General features: G+C 43.3%; 1 protein-coding gene across 1 annotated transcript in view; it reads left to right on the forward strand.

Annotated features, from left to right (window-relative positions):
* NDUFAF2 (NADH:ubiquinone oxidoreductase complex assembly factor 2) overlaps nucleotides 1-18921 on the forward strand; it is a 267607-nt gene that overhangs the window by 178576 nt on the left and 70110 nt on the right. The window contains exon 3 of the mRNA XM_030192281.1: nucleotides 5118-5158. Within this exon, the coding sequence (XP_030048141.1) occupies nucleotides 5118-5158 (41 nt within the window). The remainder of the gene's footprint in view (nucleotides 1-5117; nucleotides 5159-18921) is intronic.

An 18921-nucleotide genomic window follows, 5' to 3' on the forward strand; every position in this document is an offset into this window, starting at 1 on the left:
CTTTGGAAAGAATATCATTCATTCTCTGGCTATGGAGATTCAGGGTGCATGCTTCATGCAGCATTTTACAGCCTGCTGCCTCTGTCTTTCTTCACTTGTAACATTTAGTGATTAATGGGAGTCTTAATTTGCATGCTCACTTTTACGTTCATTACAGTGCATTATGTGCCAGTAAGAGTATTAAAGTTCATTGAAAATCCCATGCATACTAATGAGATGCAAATAAGCACTGATGAAAGAATGCCAGGGTCTCAAGGTATAAAACGTCCAGTTATCTTTCTAAACTCCACTCAAGCAAAAGGTAGCATCATAACAAGGGTTTGTAATTCTGAAAATATCAGACAGATACAATTAGCAATGGCAGCATAATTAGACTGTTTTAAGATACAGGAATAGATTCATAGCCTCACTGTGTTTTTTTTTTTTTTTTGGGGGGGGGGGGGTTATATTTGTATTAGCAATAATCTAAGCTACACTTCTACCCAACATATTCTCAGCTCAGTGCCGTCTTTGAAACATCCAGGAATCATAAAGCATAGATAGGTTTAATAATTTTATGAAGAGAATAAAATTGTGTTTAGTGAATTTTCTATTTGACATTATGTATTTGATATGATGTTCTTATCCCTGTTTTCTTGAGAAAACACACATATAGAAATGTACCTAAATCATTCAATCCCAAAAGGCAATAGTTATATTGGCATAGGATTGAGTCTTTGCATCCATTCTCAAAAAGGCCAAATGTATATTACCAGAGCTACAAAGAATGATTCTAAGGGGGGGGAGTTATACATTTGGGCTACTGTTAAGTCAGGTTATTTTAGCACAGGGTCCTATTTCATGCAATGAGACTCTGTACTAAAATAACCCAACTTAACAGTAGCCCATGTTTAAGATTATCTATTCTCCCATAAGCGCAATAGACAAAACCAAGGGGCATCCTCTATTATATTAGCAAGAAATAAATTTAACCACCTTTGCAAGAAACAATTCTTCTGTAAGAAAATGATAAAAATATTGAATATCTTGCCAGTTAAGATGCTCATTCTAACCCACTAAAGTCAACAGTAAATTGGATAAAATTTTATAAAAAGAATATTCTGGTTATGATTTATCTAGAATCCAAGTAAAAGGTGATCTTTGTGATTTCATTGGTGAGTGTTTGAGTCTTGTGCCTCTGGAAGGCCTGAAAAAAAGAAAGCTGAAACTGCTTAACCAAAGAAACCCATTTATTCAGGACATTAACTCAAACGAAATAGAGAGTCTGTCCTACAGACAGCCATGGCTGAGAAACAAAAGTTTCCTTGTACATAAACAATGGAGGCATAATCTGGAGGGCTGTTTCTTCTGTTTTGGGCCTCCCTGACTTCCTCCAACTCTGTGTTTTTATTTTTCCTGGTTAAACCACAATCCTGGTTGATTTCCTTAGCCCTGGCTCGGTTAAGAGGGGATGCGTTTGAGGAGGACCAGGGTTCTTCTATGTCCTCCTTCATATATGCTCCCCTTTAACTCAGCCATCCCTAGTTGTGCACCTGCTTCAGTTGGGGGATATATCTCAGGAAAGGTCATTTGTATTTTGATGATCTTTCCTCCCCAGTGCCATATGTGACGGGAAGAGATGAAAGCTGAAGAACCACTAAGAAGTTATTTGTACATTTGATGTGTTTGGCCAGCCATTTGAGGGTTGATGTTCAATTTGAATCAGCATCCCCAGCAGGTAGTACTGGAATATTTACAAAGCCCAGTTTACTTCCAATGCCTCCTTTTCTATAGCCAAATTTTCACCAGGGGTCCCATTGCCTCTCCATTTAAAAAAAAAATGGCCTAGTGCATTTCTGTGGAAAAAGAAGTTCCAGCTGTTGTAGCCCTAGAAATTTATATACATTGAAACATAGCAGTTAATTCCTACTTTCAGACTGCCTCACCCTGTTCTGTACTATCTCCTCTTCCTGAATTGGCCCTATCTCCTAAGTACTGTTCCTTACAACTGTCCCCAACATACAATCTGCCCCATACTAAAAAAAAAAAAATACTCCCTGCAACTGCCCCACCACCCCACAAACTGCTCTCACACTGAACAATTATCTCCCCCCTCTTAAAAAAAAGAACTTCACAATGCTCTACCACCCCACAAACTGCTACACCCCCCAAAATACCTGCTGCAACTTCCCCACCACCCCACAAACTGCCCCATACTAACACAAATATGCAACCACAACCTACACACACATACCTGTACACCCAACAACCCACAGGCAACACAGGTATACATTCTCCCACATATTTATATAGCTTTCCCCACTTGTTTATAGTTTTATTTGTCAAAGATGTTTATTTTTTTAAATCCTAGAACATTCCCACTTGTGTTAAAAGGAAGGTTAGAGATGAAACATAGCCTATGGCAGTATAAAAGGAAGCTAGACAGACTAGATGGTTTTTATAGTCCTCCTTTGCTTTCATATTTTATGTTTTATGTTTAAAGTCCTTTGGGTGCCAGTGGGTCTATTGTTTCTGCCACTGGTACTAAGGCATGATGAAATTCCAACTTCCAGGAGCAAGGGAATTAAAGAGCTGATGGAACTAAAAGCAGAGCATGATGTACTGTGCTCTCTGCAAAAACTGAGGTATGTAATGGATGTCTTTAAAGCCAGCAGGGATTTGGGTCTTGCCATCCTGTACCAGAAAAACTTTCTCTAAAAGCAATAGTGATCCTTGCTGGTTGACTGAAAACGCTATTGTTAGAAGCCGTGAAAGGAGCAATGCATTTCCCTTTTGGGCAGAAGATATTGCTTGGGATCCTGGTATGGACAGGAGGATTATATAATGGAAAGAATGTGCCTTGTTCCATAAAACTCACTTTATTTCTGAAGGTATAGTTGTAAATAGAGTTCTGATCATGGACATGGTTAAAGGTGGCTTCAAGACACAATGGGAAATTTCAGGCTTCTTCATGGAAATAAACCATGTGCCTCTTTCCATAAACACAAAATAAGAATATTAATTATATTTTCAATGTGTTTATCTTTGATTGAAAATATAGCCTAATTTCTGTTTCATTCCTCTAGTTTGCACTTATAAAAAAAATTAATGTGGCAAGTAGAGAGCTGCACGGGAATGGGGTTTGCGGGATTCCCGCAGGGACAGAAGCAGTTCTGTGGGGTTCCCGCGGGGATGGAAGCAGTTCTGCGGGGTTCCCGTGGAAGTGTAAGCTGCACCTGCACCAGCCTATCATCTACCGAGTATCAAGTTCTTTGAGTGCTGTCTCCTCCTCCTCCTCTTCCTCCTTGCTTTAACAGCACAAATGTGGAAAATTTTCCATTAAGGAGGTGGTAGAGACACAAATGATGATGGAATTCAAAAAGGCATGGGATGAACACAGAGGATCATTAGAAAATGGAAGTTATAAAAACCTAACCTTAAATGGCTGCATGTGTGTGGATGTGTGAAGTAATGCTTAGATGGCGACTCTAGCTGTGAATAACTAGGGCCAATACCGGACAGACTTGTATGGTCTGTGTCTAATATATGGAAGTCTGGTTTAGGATGGGCTGGAAAGGGCTTAGACAGCAACTTCAGTGGCTGGAACATACGGACAGTTCTGGACAGATTTTTACGATCTGAGTCCCACAAATGAGAAGACGCATAGACTGGAGTGGGCTTCAACGACAACTCCAGCAGTTGGAACATAAAGATAGGGCCAGATAGACTTCTATGGTCTATGTTCCAGAAACACAAAAGAAAGACCATAATCAAGTATATAATATCACACTCATTGATTTAATCATGAATTGATAATGAGTCTGACTATTGGGCAGGCTGGATGGACCATTCAGGTCTTTATTTGCTGTCACTTACTATGTTACAATTAATCCTCTTTGCTCCCGAGCTGATGAGCAGACCTCAGCTCTGACACAGGCATGAGCATCAGATGTCACCTGACCTACTGGCGCGTGCATGTGGTGACCTCTCAGCACACAGTGCCAGTAAATCAGAGACAAATCTTACATGTGCACACCAGAGTGTTCCAAGTTTCAGCTTCCATTCCTTCCTTGCTTACAGTGCTGTGGCTCAAATCCAGAGAGAGACTGAGGGAGCTGACTGGTATTTTCTTTTATGTACCATTAAATTCTTACAGTGATGGGTGGGGATGGGTTAAATTCTTGCGGGGATGGGTGGGGATGGGTTAAAATCTTGCGGGGATGGGTGGGGTTGGGTTAAAATCTTGATGGGATGGGTTACATTTTTGCGAGGATGGATGGGGATGGGTAAGATTCCAGTGGGGACGGGTAAGATTCCAGCAGGAACGGGCGGGGATGGGTAAGATTTCTGTCCCCGTGCAACTCTCTAGTGGCAAGCTGCACCTAGTGAAAAGTATGGAATAGACTAAACAATAAGGATGTGTACAGCTAGAACAAATTTTTCACAGTTTTCTGGTATTTCTTTTATTCACATCACACATTTGTTTTCTGTGTGTATATTAAGAACATAAGAGTAGTCATACTGCGACCAATGATCCATCTGGCCCAGTATCTTGTTTTCCAAACAGTGGCCAAGCAAGGTCACAAGTACCTGGCAGAAACCCAAATCGTGGCAACACTCCATACTACAAATCCCAGGGCAAGCAGTTGCTTCCCATGTCTGTCTCAATAGCAGACTATGGACTTTTCCTCCAGGAATTTGTCCAAACCTTTTTTAAACCCAGATAAGCCTAACCCCTGTTACCACATCCTTGGCAAGAGTTCCAGAGCTTAACTATTAATTGAGTGAAAAAATATTCCTCCTATTTGTTTTAAAAGTATTTCCATGTAACTTCCTTGAGTGTCCCCTAGTCTTTGTACTTTTGGAATGAGTAAAAAATCAATTTATTTCTACTCATTCTACACCACCATTGTATGTGCGCAAGAACTATTTTGTGTACAGATCAATTGTATGCACTTGAATTTATAGGTGTGTGCAAGTACATTCGATATGTGTGCACTTAAAATTTTTAGGTAATAAAGCAAATTGAATGTGTGCTCACAAATGCACATCCTTATTAGAGAAACCTATTGATGTCAGTCGAGAATGTCCAGACCTGTCAAATATTTCATCATAGCTATTGCTTTTTTTCTTTACAGCTTGGATTAGACGAAAACGTGAGGACCCACCCACTATTGAGGTAAGAGGATAAATTTACTTTGATCTGTACCATTTTTGATTCTTGATGACTCAAATGCTGAACAGTGTTAAAGGGGAAGAGGGAAGGGACTTGATTATACTGCCTTTCTGTGGTTTTTGCAACTACATTCAAAGCAGTTTACATAGTATATACAGGAACTTATTTGTACCTGGGGCAATGGAGAGTTAAATGACTTGCCCAGAGTCACAAGAAGCTGCAGTGAGAATCAAAGCCAGTTCCCCAGGATCAAAGAAAAGTGGACCAAGGTAGCTAGCTTGAAGAATGATTTTTTTTTTGAGTTAGCTGTGAATGAGATGTACTAAGGACCCTTTACTAAACATCTGTAAAATTGCAATTAGCATGGCTTAACTTGATCTGTAAAGCTGCAAATTTAAGGCAGCAGCTACTGGAGGTGTTCCCAGCATTTGCTGTTAAAAGTGCTGTGTTAAATTTGCAGTTGTCGTGTGGTACTTTGCTTGGAGTTTGTGCGGAAGAACTGAGGGGCCCTTTTACCAAGCTGTTGGAAAAAAAAGGCCCTGCACTAGCAGCGGGAGCCGTTTTTTCCCGTGCCCCGGAGACCTTTTTAGATATTGTGGGTTGTAAACATTTACTAGGCAAAACAAGGAGAGCAAATGCCTCATAGATAACAAAATACCAATCAGTCCCAGCATGATATCCTTATAAGTATGGGTATGTTTTGAATAAGCCTAAAAAATAAACATGTATTCCCCATTTCAGAGTGGGAATGCATGTTTCTTGTCAGGATTTACACCTGCTACCAGAGTCATCTAGGTTTCAGAAAAGTGTTTCTGTTGAGACGCACTCCATTGGAGGGATTATTTATTTATTTATTTATTTGTTACATTTGTATCCCACATTTTCCCACCTATTTGTAGGCTCAATGTGGCTTACATAGTACCGGAGAGGCGTTTGCAGATTCCGGTGTAAACAAATACAAAGTGATGTTGTGGTAAGATAAAGTTCATGTGGCACAGCCACATTAGGGAATCGTACAACAGAAGAGTTGTGTTATGTCCATTACGTTCTTTAGTTTTGTTGTGTTGCAGAGATCAGGCATTTATGTTGGATCGGTAGGGTATGCCTTTTTAAACAGGTTAGTTTTTAGTTTTTTCCGGACGTTTAGGTGGTCGTACGTAGTTTTCAAGGATTTTGGTAATACGTTCCACAGTTGTGTGCTTATGTAGGAGAGACTGGATGCCTAAGTTGACTTGTATTTGAGTCCTTTGCAGCTTGGGTAGTGCAGATTTAGGTATGTTTGTGTTGATTTAGATGTGTTTCTAGTTGGTAGATTGATCAAGCCTGTCATGTATCCCGAGGCTTCACAGTAGATAATTTTGTGAACCAGAGTTCAGATTTTGAAAGCAATGTGTTCTTTGATTGGGAGCCAGTGTAGTTTTTCGCGAAGGGGTTTTGCACTTTCAAATCATGTTTTTCCGAAGATAAGCCTAGCTGCCATGTTTTGAGCGGTATGAAGTTTCTTTAATGTTTGTTCTTTGCATCCCGCATAAATTCCATTGCAGTAGTCTACATGGCTTAGTACCAGTTTCACCCATTCCAACATTCCAGTGTTCCAGCAATCCAATTCTGCATGACCATGGCCCCTGAACACACTCTCTTCCTGATGCTGGCCCTTCCCAACCTACTTCTTAACCCCAAAACACTTTACACTGCTGCTACACTTTACACTCCACTTACCCTCATCACCTCACCTTCTCTCCTTTCCCCTTCCTTCTCCTTAGCCCTCAACCTTCAACATTTCCTTCCTGCTGTAGACCCATCTCCATTCCTCCTATGCACATCCCACCTTCGTTGCCTTCATCGCCCTACCTGCCCTACCCTTCTTCGTATTCTCTTACTCCTTCTCTTGCTATCCGCAGGGGACATCAATCCCAATCCGGGTCCCCCACACCAATCCTCATCCTATCTATACAGACCACTCCGGAATGTCTCCAACCTCATTTCTAGTCCCCTCCTCTCCCCCTCTTTCCTCCCCTTCTCGTGCGCCCTATGGAATGCCTGATCTGTCTGCAACAAACTCTCCTTTACCCAGTTCTCCAGTTCTCCCCAACTCCTCGCCCTAACTGAAACCTGGCTCCCACCTGATGACTCTACCTCAGTCGCTCCCTATGCCATGGAGGCTACCTCTTTTCCCACACTCCTCACCCGGTGGCCGCGGAGGTGGCTTTGGGTTCCTACTTTCACCCTCTTGCAGATTTCAGCCCCTTCTCATACCTCAGTCTCACTCCTTCTCATCCTTTGAAGTCCTTCCATCCGCTTATTCAACCCGCTGCCACTCCGAGTTGCAGTTATTTAACGACCCCCCGATAAGTCCCTTTCTTCTTTCCTCACTGACTTCGATGCCTGGCTCTCCGTTTTTCTTGAAATTTCATCTCCGTCCCTCATTTTTGGTGACTTCAACATCCACGCTGATGATTCCTCTAATTCTTCTGCTTCCCAATTCCTTGCCTTAACATCCTCCTTCAGTCTTCAACTGTGCTCCACCGCCCCCCACTCACCAGAATGGCCACTGTCTTGATCTCGTACTCTTCTCCAACTGCTCACCATCCAATTTCCTTGCCTCAACTCTCCCCCTTTCTGACCATCATCTTATAACTTTCACACTTCAACACCCTCCTCCCCAGTCCCGTCCTATTCTAACCAACACATTTAGTAATCTACAGGCTATTAACCTTTCTAACCTGTCCTCCAACATCTCAAATCTCTTCTCTACTGCTATGTCAACCAAGTCCGTCAATGAGGCTGTCTCTTCCTATAATACTATTCTGTCATCTGCTCTGGACACTCTCGCTCCTCCCATATCTCGTCCTGTTAAACGTACCAAACCTCAACCTTGGCTGACCCCTATAATCCGTCACCTACGCTCTTGTGCCCACTCTGCTGAACACCTCTGGCTTAAATCTCGTGCCCATGCTGACTTCATACACTTCAAGTTTTTGCTGACCTCCTTCCAGTCTGCTCTCCAGCTTGCCAAGCAGGACTACTACATCCAATTGACTAACTCTATTGGTTCAACACCCTAAACGTCTCTTTGCCACGCTTAACTCTCTCCTCAAAGCGCCTTCTCCTCCAACTCCCCCTTCACTTTCTCCCCAGACTTTGGCTGATTACTTTCACGGTAAGGTGCACAAGATAAAACTTGAATTCACAACCAGCTCGCCTCCACCCCTTCTTCCCTTAGTTCACTCTCCCAACCTCTTACCCCTACCTCCTTTTCTTCTTTTTTCCGAAATCACTGAAGAAGAATCTTTACTTCTTCTTCAATCCTCAAAACTAACCACCTGCTCCTCTGACCCTATTCCCACTCACCTACTCAACACTATCTCTCCTGCTGTCACCCCTTTCATCTGTCATATCCTGAATCTGTCACTTTCCACTGCGACTGTCCCTGATGCCTTTAAGCATGCCGTAGTCACCCCACTCCTCAAAAACCTTCTCTGGAAACCACCTCTCTTTCCAACTATCGCCCCATCTCCCTCCTTCCTTTCTTATCCAAGTTACTAGAACGTGCTGTCCACCATCGCTGCCTCGACTTTCTTTCTTTCTCAACCTATTCTTGATCCACTCCAATCTGGCTTTCGTCCCTTTCATTCAACTGAAACAGCACTTACTAAAGTCTCCAATGATCTATTCCTGGCTAAATCCAAAGGGCTCTATTCTATCCTCCTCCTTCTCGATCTTTCTGCTGCCTTTGATACTGTTGATCACAGCCTACTCCTTGACACGCTGTCCTTACTTGGATTTCGGAATTCTGCTCTCTCCTGATTCTCTTCTTATCTCTCACAGCATACTTTTAGTGTATACTCTGGTGGTTCCTCCTCTTCCTCTATCCCGCTGTTAGTGGGTGTACCTCAAGGATCTGTTCTAGGACCTCTCCTTTTCTCCATCTATACTTCCTCCCTTGGTGCTTTGATCTCATCACATGGCTTTCAGTATCACCTTTACGCTGATGACTCCCAGATCTACCTCTCCACACCAGTAATCTCGGCAGAAATCCAGTCCAAGGTATCTGCATGCTACCTGGATGTTTCACCGCCACCTGAAACTCAATATGTCCAAAACTGAACTCCTTATCTTCCCTCCTAAACCAACCTCTCCCCTTCCCCCATTCTCTATTTCTGTCGACAACACACTCATTCTTCCTCGTCTGTTCGCAACCTTGGGGTCATCTTCGGCTCCTCCCTCTCCTTCTCTGCCCATATTCAACAGATTGCTAAAACCTGTCATTTCTTCCTTTATAACATCGCCAGAATTCGCCTTTTCCTTTCTGAACACGCTATCAGAACCCTCATCCAAACTCTCATCACCTCTCGCTTAGGACTACTGCAACTTGCTTCTCTCAGGTCTTCCACTCAGCCATCTCTCCTCTTCAATCTGTTCAAAAGTCAGCCGCATGACTAATATTCGCCAAAGTCGCTATGCCCATATCAGCCCTCTCCTGAAATCACTTCACTGGCTCCCTATCCGTTTCCGTATACATTCAAGCTCCTCTTGTTGACCTATAAGTGCATTCACTCTGCAGCCCCTCACTACCTCTCCACCCTCACTCTCTCCCTACACTCCTTCCCTAGAACTCCGTTCACTAGGCAAATGTCTCCTAATTGCACCCTTCTCCTCCATCGCTAACTCCAGACTCCACTCCTTCTATCTCGCCGCACCTTATGCCTGGAATAGGCTTCCTGAGCCGTTACATCTAGCTCCATCCCTGGCTGCCTTCAAATCCTGGCTAAAGGCCTACCTGTTTGATGCTGCTTTCGACTCCTGACTTGTAACTTTTATCTTATCCTTGTGTGTCCTTCTGTCTGTCCTTCCCTTCTCCTTTTTGGTCGTGTCTGTTTGTCCTGATTTAGATTGTAAGCTCTTTTGAGCAGGGACTGTCTTCTTCATGTTCAATTGTAAAGCGCTGCATACGACTGGTAGCGTGTAGAAGTGATTTATAGTAGTAGTACCATTGATTGTATCAGGTTGCGAAATGTTTCCTTCGGGAAGAATTGTTTCACGCGTTTGAGTTTCCATATTGAGTGGAACATTTTCTTTGTTGTGGATGTCACTTGGCTCTCTAGTGTTAGGTTGCGGTCCAATGAAACGCCGATTAGGGGAAGTTGCCCTCTTAATCCCATAGTGGTTGATGTCCCCTTGTCCCACTTCCGAGAGCAAAACTGCCAAGGGATACTGAGCTGTATGGCAGCTTCAGAAAAATAAACCTTTGTTTCTAAAATGGCTGACATAAACACGTATGCGCCCATATTGATCTGTTGATGTTTTGGACATTTATGACTCTATAGTAAAGTGGACCCTGCTGCACATAACTGACACACAAGCATCCATTTTACCATATATTTTAGAACAGGCTCACCATCAACAGATCCTCTTCCAAAATACTAGAGCTATTTTCTAGTTTCTAGTTGCTTACTATTGCATGTTTTCAGAAAGAGGTTCTTCATTTCAGAAAATGTATCAACACATCAGTTTCTCAAGCAGATTTGGGCTGGTCATGATCACAGAGAGAGGAGGAAAGAGTTAACAGGTTGATAAATGAAACGGGCACATTAAGGGTTCTTATGAAATATTCTGTTGAATGTAGAACCAATACCTCACTTTTTTTCTGTGTGACAGATGTAAACTCGGGCACTTTCATCCTGTCCTGTAATAATTCTCACCTCCAATGTTCTGAAGCTGCCTGGGATCCTGGCTTCCGCCGTGGTCTGCTAGGTGCTGTAGATCAAAATGACGTCATGAATCCCACTGATTGGCTGCGCCTCGGGTGAAGTCACCAGCTGGACGCACAGCAACAAACCGCGACCCAGCCAGCAGCAAACAGCGACCTAGGCAGGGGGAGGAGTAGGGAAACGTGCGGAGCGTGTTCCTTACTCCTCCCCCTGCCTAGGAATCGAGACGGGCTGCAAACATCCCGAAACACCCGCGCACACTAACCGCCATCAAAAAACCACCGCCGCCCTCCCTCTCCTCTCCAAGTCCGGATTCGGACTGATGGAGAGGACAAAGAGGGAGGATGGCGAGCGAGTGCCTGCGGTTGACTGTCCAATTGGAGGAGGCGGGTGAGGGCTCAGGGCGGCCGTCGGGGTCCAGTGTCGACTCGGAAGAGGGGGGAGGGACAGAGCAGCGGGTCCGACTCCAGCGCAGCCGTCATCCCCGTTCACTCAAAACAAACCAAGGAAACCTAGGAGATCCTGCAGGACGTTAATACACAGGAGTGGAAGTGAGCAATGCAAGTCTATGGTAAGCAAGGAAGCCTATTGGTTAATCTCTGTTTCCACTCCCCTATGCAGCCGTCATTGCTATACACTCAAAACCAAGCAAACCTAGGAGCTCCTGCTTCACATTGGCGTTTTAAATTGTTGTTCTATCTGAAAACAAGTCTAAAGCTGTTTCAACTGGTTAGACAGTGCCTTAAAACGTGGAGGACAAAAGGAAGGGGGAGACAGACAGACCCTGCAACTGGGAGGGAGGGAAGGAGAACGGGAGGGGGGACCCTGCAACTGGGAAAAAGGGAGGAAGTAAGGGAGGGGGGGACCCCCTGCAACTGGGAGGGAGGGGGAGACCCTGCAACTGTAAGACAGACCCGGGGGGGGGGGGGGACGACCCTGGAACTGAGAGGGAGGGGGAACCTTGGCACATACTCGCATTCTCATACACACACTCGCACCCAGTCTCACTCTCCCTCTGTCACACATGCACATTCACTCTGTCTCACACAGTCACTCTCACTCACACTCTCTCAAACATACACACTCCGAGGAAACCCTTGCTAGCGCCCGTTTCCTTTAAAACAGAAACGGGCCCTTTTGTACTAGTAGGTTATATGTCGTGGCTATATTTAGGTGAAGAGAGTTGATCCCAGATTGGCAGGATGTCCTTTGTTGCTTAGTGGAAAAGCTGTGGATAAGAGGAAGGGCTTTCAGGAAGGCGGGCCTTCCATTTGTCATCTATTGATAATTGAATGTACCGATTGTCTATGTGATTGTGACATCTTCTGTGACTCAGGCCTAGATGCACTAACTTTAACGACCCTTTAATGAAGAATTTTTTAACCGTGGCATGCATTAAAGGCCATTTCCGACGATGGTAGCAGAAAATGAAAACGGAATGCAGATGAGCAAATTGTGTAGAAACCCTATTGAAACGAGATGCACTAAAGTTTTCCGCCTGCCCTAACGCTGGAAAACTGCCGGAAAGCTAACGACAGGTCTGTACCTGTCGTTAGGGCTGTCTGATTAAAATCTTCAATGTAACCCCCCCCCCCCCCAAAAAAAAAAAAGCGAGGGGAGGGGCGAAAACGCGCGTCAGGGGCGTCCTTTATTGACGCCCGAGGTCGCTGCTTCTCACCGCTCCCCCTGCATCAATCTAAAAGTGAAAAAAAAGGATCGGGAGGGGGCAAAGGCGCTTGTCAGGAGCGTCCTTTATGGACGGCCTTGCCCCCCCCCTGCCCCCCACGAGGTCGCTGCTACTCCCCGCTTCCCCCCCCCCCCCTGAATTAAATAAAAAAAAAAAAAATTCAAAACTTTAGCAGCCCCGGGCCCCCCTCCCTTCCTTCTCTCAACTCTTTCTCCCACAGCTCCACCTCCCGCCATCCTCCGCCCCGTGCCCTGTCCCCGCCGCCACCCTGAGGTCGTTGCCCCCGCTCCCCCCCCTCCACCGGTCCCCCCTCCGCCTTACGGGCCTCCCCGCGCAGTGCCTCTCACCTGTGTGTGAAGGCGCTGCATGGGCAAGAAGGACAGCTGATGCCTCCGAGTCTTTGCGTCTCTCCTTTCCTCCTGGGCCCGCCCCCGTCTGATGTCAGACGGGGGCGGGCCCAGGAGGAAAGGAGAGACGCCCAGACTCGGAGGCATCAGCTGTTCCTTCTCTGCCCGTCACAGATTTATTTAGGTCAGCAGATACATTAAGCAGAGAATTAAAAATGTATTCGCCTAGTAAAGTTCAATAACATAGCTGGAATTCCAGATGATGATAACCTTCCCATCAACCTACAATAAAAATATTTGTTGCAAGTAAGAATTCAAAATGGCCGCTTGAAGGATGTCATGCAACAGAGCAGCTCTGCACTTCCTCATGTTTGCTATGGGGAACTTCTTCTACTAACCTATAAATGTACTCACTCTGCTGCTCCCCAGTATCTCTCCACACTCGTCCTTCCCTACACCCCTTCCCGTGCACTCCGCTCCATGGATAAATCCTTCTTATCTGTTCCCTTCTCCACTACTGCCAACTCCAGACTTCGCACCTTCTGTCTCGCTGCACCCTACGCCTGGAATAAACTTCCTGAGCCCCTACGTCTTGCCCCATCCTTGGCCACCTTTAAATCTAGACTGAAAGCCCACCTCTTTAACATTGCTTTTGACTCATAACCACTTGTAACCACTCGCCTCCACCTACCCTCCTCTCCTCCTTCCTGTACACATTAATTGATTTGATTTACTTACTTTATTTTTTGTCTATTAGATTGTAAGCTCTTTGAGCAGGGATTGTCTTCTATATTTGTACAGCGCTGCATATGTCTTGTAGCGCTATAGAAATGCTAAATAGTAGTAGTAGTAAGGGCAATCCATGAGACTTTCTTTCTCAGCAGGCAGCTTCTTACCAGCAAACTTCCATCACTGAGGCCTTTGCAGTGATGAAAACGCTGGTGTCTGTTGCGCTGCCTGAAGCAACAGTCATGTGAGACGCCGATACCACCTTGAGCTCGGACCAGCATTAGGCATCCTTCCCCCCCCCCCCCCCCCCCCAAGCACTGGAGTACTTGATCACGCAAGGATTGCGGCAACTAGCATCATAGGATGACACTTCTTCTGGAGAGGAGAACCGGCAGTGTGGAAACACTCCTGGAAAATCTTTGCAGGAGGGGATGGTTGAAACCAGCTGGATCAGAGTCCTTTGACTGCAGCTACGATGCTACCTCACGATTGACTATAGGAATCTCTGTTCTTGAAGCCTGAAGGCTCCCTTCCCCCGGGTAAGACCTGAAACAGTTACTTTGTACCTGGTTTGGGAAGGCTTAACCTCCTTACATATCGCAATTACATCTTTAACAAAAGCTGTGGCAACGTGTGGTACAGTTGTGGTGAAGAAAGAGAGCTCACTGTGTACTATACAATCTTTAGTTCAGAAAATTGCACCAGGGGAGTACTGAGGCCCAGAAATTAAATACTGTGCTGGTGAAAGATAAGATTGTTAACTGACAGACGTGTAGAAAATTTGGAAAATACGATGAGGTACCTGAACGTACGTCTACTAAATTTTCCTAAGCACCCTATTTTTTATTTTCTTCTAGTCGGCTCTTGCGGAGCTATCTGGAGGAAAGTTTGTTGATACCTAAGGAAGCTTTTTCTCCAATTTCTAAGATGCATTATGTTTTCTCTAAATCTAAGGCTTCTACAGTTCAGGTGCAGTCCTCTGGTGCAGCTCCAAATTTGGAGTTGGAAGAAATATCCCAGGACAGTTTAGACCTAACAGCATTTCTTGAAAAATCTGATTCAGAGGTGGTGCCTCGAGAGAGACTGCTGGTGACTTTTGTTTTTCCTCAGGACTGGGAGCACGTTTTGAAATCTTACTTTCACCGCAGACAAAAACTGTTTCTGGGTCAGAAAGTTTGGATTTTTTCAGACTTAAAGGTTACACAAGAAAGGAGAAAGAAATTCTGTCAATGAGGCACCAGGGAAATTTACTTGGAGCTAAATTTATGCTACATTTTCCTTGTAAATGTTTTGTGTTTCTTTCCCCCAAATAAATATACTTTCTTTGACCTGGGCCTGTTGAAAATACTTGTTGAAGCTAAGAAGTCGGAATCTCCTGGCAGAGTAGCTGACTAAAACCTGTATCTAATGAGTATTTGAAGCCCACAATATATTTTGTAACTTTACTTTAGCACCTTTGCTTCAAGGGTTTAATTTCCTTTTTGACTCTCCCCCTTTACCCCTTTATTGTGGACTATTGCACCTTAACAAGAATTGTTTCTTTGTTACTGAATGTGCATTTCTGTAATACAAGTTATCTTGTTGGTTGATTGTAATGTATAAATCTCATAAATAAAAACTTTGTTGCTACATAGCCTGAGAAATTGTTAACTAAACCCAAATTATGTTATGGATTGCCCAGGAATGTTCCAAGACTGTGGTGTCAACAAATGGCCATATTAGAGACTCCTCTTTGTCTTTTGCCTTGTGATATTTTCAATGGTTCTTTCTTTATTGTTGCAACTTCTTCTGCTTTTTGACACTAGTCTATATTTGTTGAAGGCACTTACCTAATTAGGAAGGGGGTTTTGGTGCAGTGCATCCATGCAAGGATATGGGGATGGGTTCTGGTTGGACAAACCTCTGTATGGTCACATCATTCTGCATATCAGTCTTACTGCCTCTTTAGTTCCCCACATAAGGGAGCAAGCCGATTGGATGCAGATGTCTGCAAATACCTCTCTCAGAAAGCTGAAGATATTCTTAGACAATTGCAGACAGTTTGAAACCACAAGTGTACCTGCAGATGGGTATTGTTTGATCCTGTGTGGACATATCAGTTGGTTACTATGTCATATCAGCATTAGAGGAGGGAGGTGATCATGTCTACCATTGATATTGCTGTTGCTGGTCTCTGTCATGCATCTTCTCTGCTTGGAAAAAAACACCCTATACTGACAGTATCCCAATGTTCCACTGATTTGTTTCCATGTTCAGTCACTTCTCTTTGATTAGGCATCTCTAAATTAAGAGAGTCAAACTGCGTCTTTAGCTCTTCTTGTCTACAGAAAAATAGAGTTCCCAGAAATAAAATGGAGTGTGAGACATGACCTTCTGTTTGTCCACAGGCCTAGGATAGACTCCACAGTTTTGAATGCTCCATCCCCGTTAGATGGGCACTGTGACCCTAACGTAAGCATATACCGTCCTCATTTCTATGGTGCACCATGGTTGGCAAGATCTCCTTCTCTCCTCTTGTGCAAGTACCAGAGGGCATACTCTTCTTTCTCCCTCTGGGATGAGGCATGGATGACATTTGGTCAATGAGCCACTGATATCAAGTTGGACTAACACAAAAATCTCCTGAGCACTAAACAATTCTAGCAGGAACAGAATCCATAAAAGTGCCATCCAAACAGTGAATTCTTATACCTACACTTGTTCCAGATCTTAAGACTTATTTTTGGATTTAGCACACACCTTTTAAGTAGTAGCTCCAGGTGAGTTGCATTCAAGTACACAAGATATTTCTTTGTCCCCAGTGGGTTTACAATCTAAGTGTGTACCAGAGGCAATGGAGAGTTAACTGACCAGCCCAAGATCATAAGGAGAGCAGCAGCAAGATTTGAACCAGGGTTCGCTGTTTGTCAAACCAGTGCTTTAAACACTAGGCTAATCTTCCATTTAGATACACAACCAGAAACGGACAGACTCAGTAACTTTTCTCTTTAGCTCTGTTTCAAAAACCAAAGAGGAGACAGCTCGCAAACCTCTTCCTTTGGACAAATGGCTAGTTTCTGGACACCTAACAACAATAAAGTAGGGAAAAATATATGTAAACAAAGTACGTCTTTTTAAAACCTATTACTATAACCTGTACTCACTGTTAAATGATATTCCAATATCTCAATATCTCTTGTTATAAATGCTTTTTAATATATACCAACAAACATATATTACCCACATAACACTATTAAATACATAAATACACCCCCAGTATTACTAGCAACGTTGGCTCTTCCTATTTCAATAACAATCATGTATGTCCTTTAGCTTTCTTTATCTATATAGCGCATTAAAACGTTCATGCTATATAATTGTTCAACGTCCTTTCATTACTATTTCAAAACTCTTCAAACAGTCAGTTGTCTCGTTGACTGTGATAGTAATTTAGTTCATCGGCGTTGAGCGTTGGAGAAAATAGCAACCAAAAATATATGACACTAGCAAAAAACCTTTTAACGTAATCTTCCATCTTCCATCATTAAGTCATTGATAATAAGGATTCCCAACGACTGCAAGCAATTGTGGTTCTTTAAACTTAACAGTTTCTCCCAGTCAATTCTCTCAGTTCCACTCGGTTCTCTATGCGAGACCGCATTTCGCACTTAGCTTCTTCAGGAGAACCGTAATCAACATCCTACATGAAAGATATATATACTTCCTTTGTCATTCTCATATATCATTACATGTCCAATTTTTCATATATACAAATATTTAATCCACATTTAATTCATCTTTTCCCACATCTAAATTACTTCGGCAACTTACCCATCGGGCTAATTTCCGCCTCTAGGCTGGCAGGAAATGACGATACAAACATCTCTATGACTAGCTAAACCAGATATAAATACTAGCAGCAAGCCACTCCTCTCTCTGACGTATGTGCCTCAAATCCATTCCACCTCCAGGTTTAATCCCCGGGGTGTTACTGTTCTCCATTGAAAATAAAACGCTGTTCTATATTAAAAAGGATTTCACTTATGTTGCCTCCCCGATCCACACAGGAATCTGTAATAATGCCATGCATCTGATATCCTCTATTGCATGTTGACATTCGATCCAATGGGCAACCAGGGGGGCATCACTCCTCAAGTTCCTGATATTACTGATGTGTTCAGCTAATCTGATTTCAATTTCCTCTTAGTGTGGCCTATGTAGTATTTACTACATGGACATATTATGCAATATACAATCTGCTCACTATTACAATTCGTAATCGAGTGAAGATAATAATATTTTGAATACCTGGAATTTTTACTTTATTCGTAACCAAGGCATATTTACAATAAACACAATTACCACAAGCGGAGTGATGACCCCCATATTTCGTTGCCTTAGGACGTTTTAGGAGTTCTCCCAAATTAGATTTACGGCTGTAAGCCATTTTCGGATGATCTTTAAAGACTGGGTGAATACCCAAAACATGCCAAAATTTATGAATTATATGACCAATTAGCGGTGCCCTTTGAGAAAAAGGTAAAACACATGCTATGGGCTTTATTATCTTCTTCTTTTTTGGTATAAACAGCCAGACTGAATTTGAAGAGAAATTTGTTTATCCGTCACCATGGCATACTAATATTATGCTATGGCGCCGTTACATAGACGATGTGATAATGTTTTGGAGGGGATCCGAGGAAGATCTAGCAATATTCATAAGAGAATTAAATGAAGCTGACCCATGTGTTAAATTTACTGCTCGAACTTCACGAGAAACATTGGAATTTTTAGACATAAAATTAATAAAAAGGATTTCAATAACTTATCTACCTCGATCTATAGGAAGAATACCGATAGGAATACTCTGTTACATTACTCGAGTTTCCATCACATAGCCCTAAGAAGGGAGTCCCCGTTGGTCAGTATCTAAGGTTACGTAGATTATGTTCCTCTTTGGAGGAATTCAAAACTCAGGCATATGAGATGACGGAGAGATTTCTCCAACGGGGGTACCCCCTATTTGTTTTAAAACGGGCATACAACGTGCCCGATATGCTCAAAGGGACTGGCTGTTTATACCAAAAAAGAAGAAGATAATAAAGCCCATAGCATGTGTTTACCTTTTTCTCAAAGGGCACCGCTAATTGGTCATATAATTCATAAATTTTGGCATGTTTGGGTATTCACCCAGTCTTTAAAGATCATCCGAAAATGGCTTACAGCCGTAAATCTAATTTGGGAGAACTCCTAAAACGTCCTAAGGCAACGAAATATGGGGGTCATCACTCCGCTTGTGGTAATTGTGTTTAT

Source organism: Microcaecilia unicolor, chromosome 2 (assembly GCF_901765095.1).
Source record: "Microcaecilia unicolor chromosome 2, aMicUni1.1, whole genome shotgun sequence".
NCBI lineage: Eukaryota > Metazoa > Chordata > Amphibia > Gymnophiona > Siphonopidae > Microcaecilia > Microcaecilia unicolor.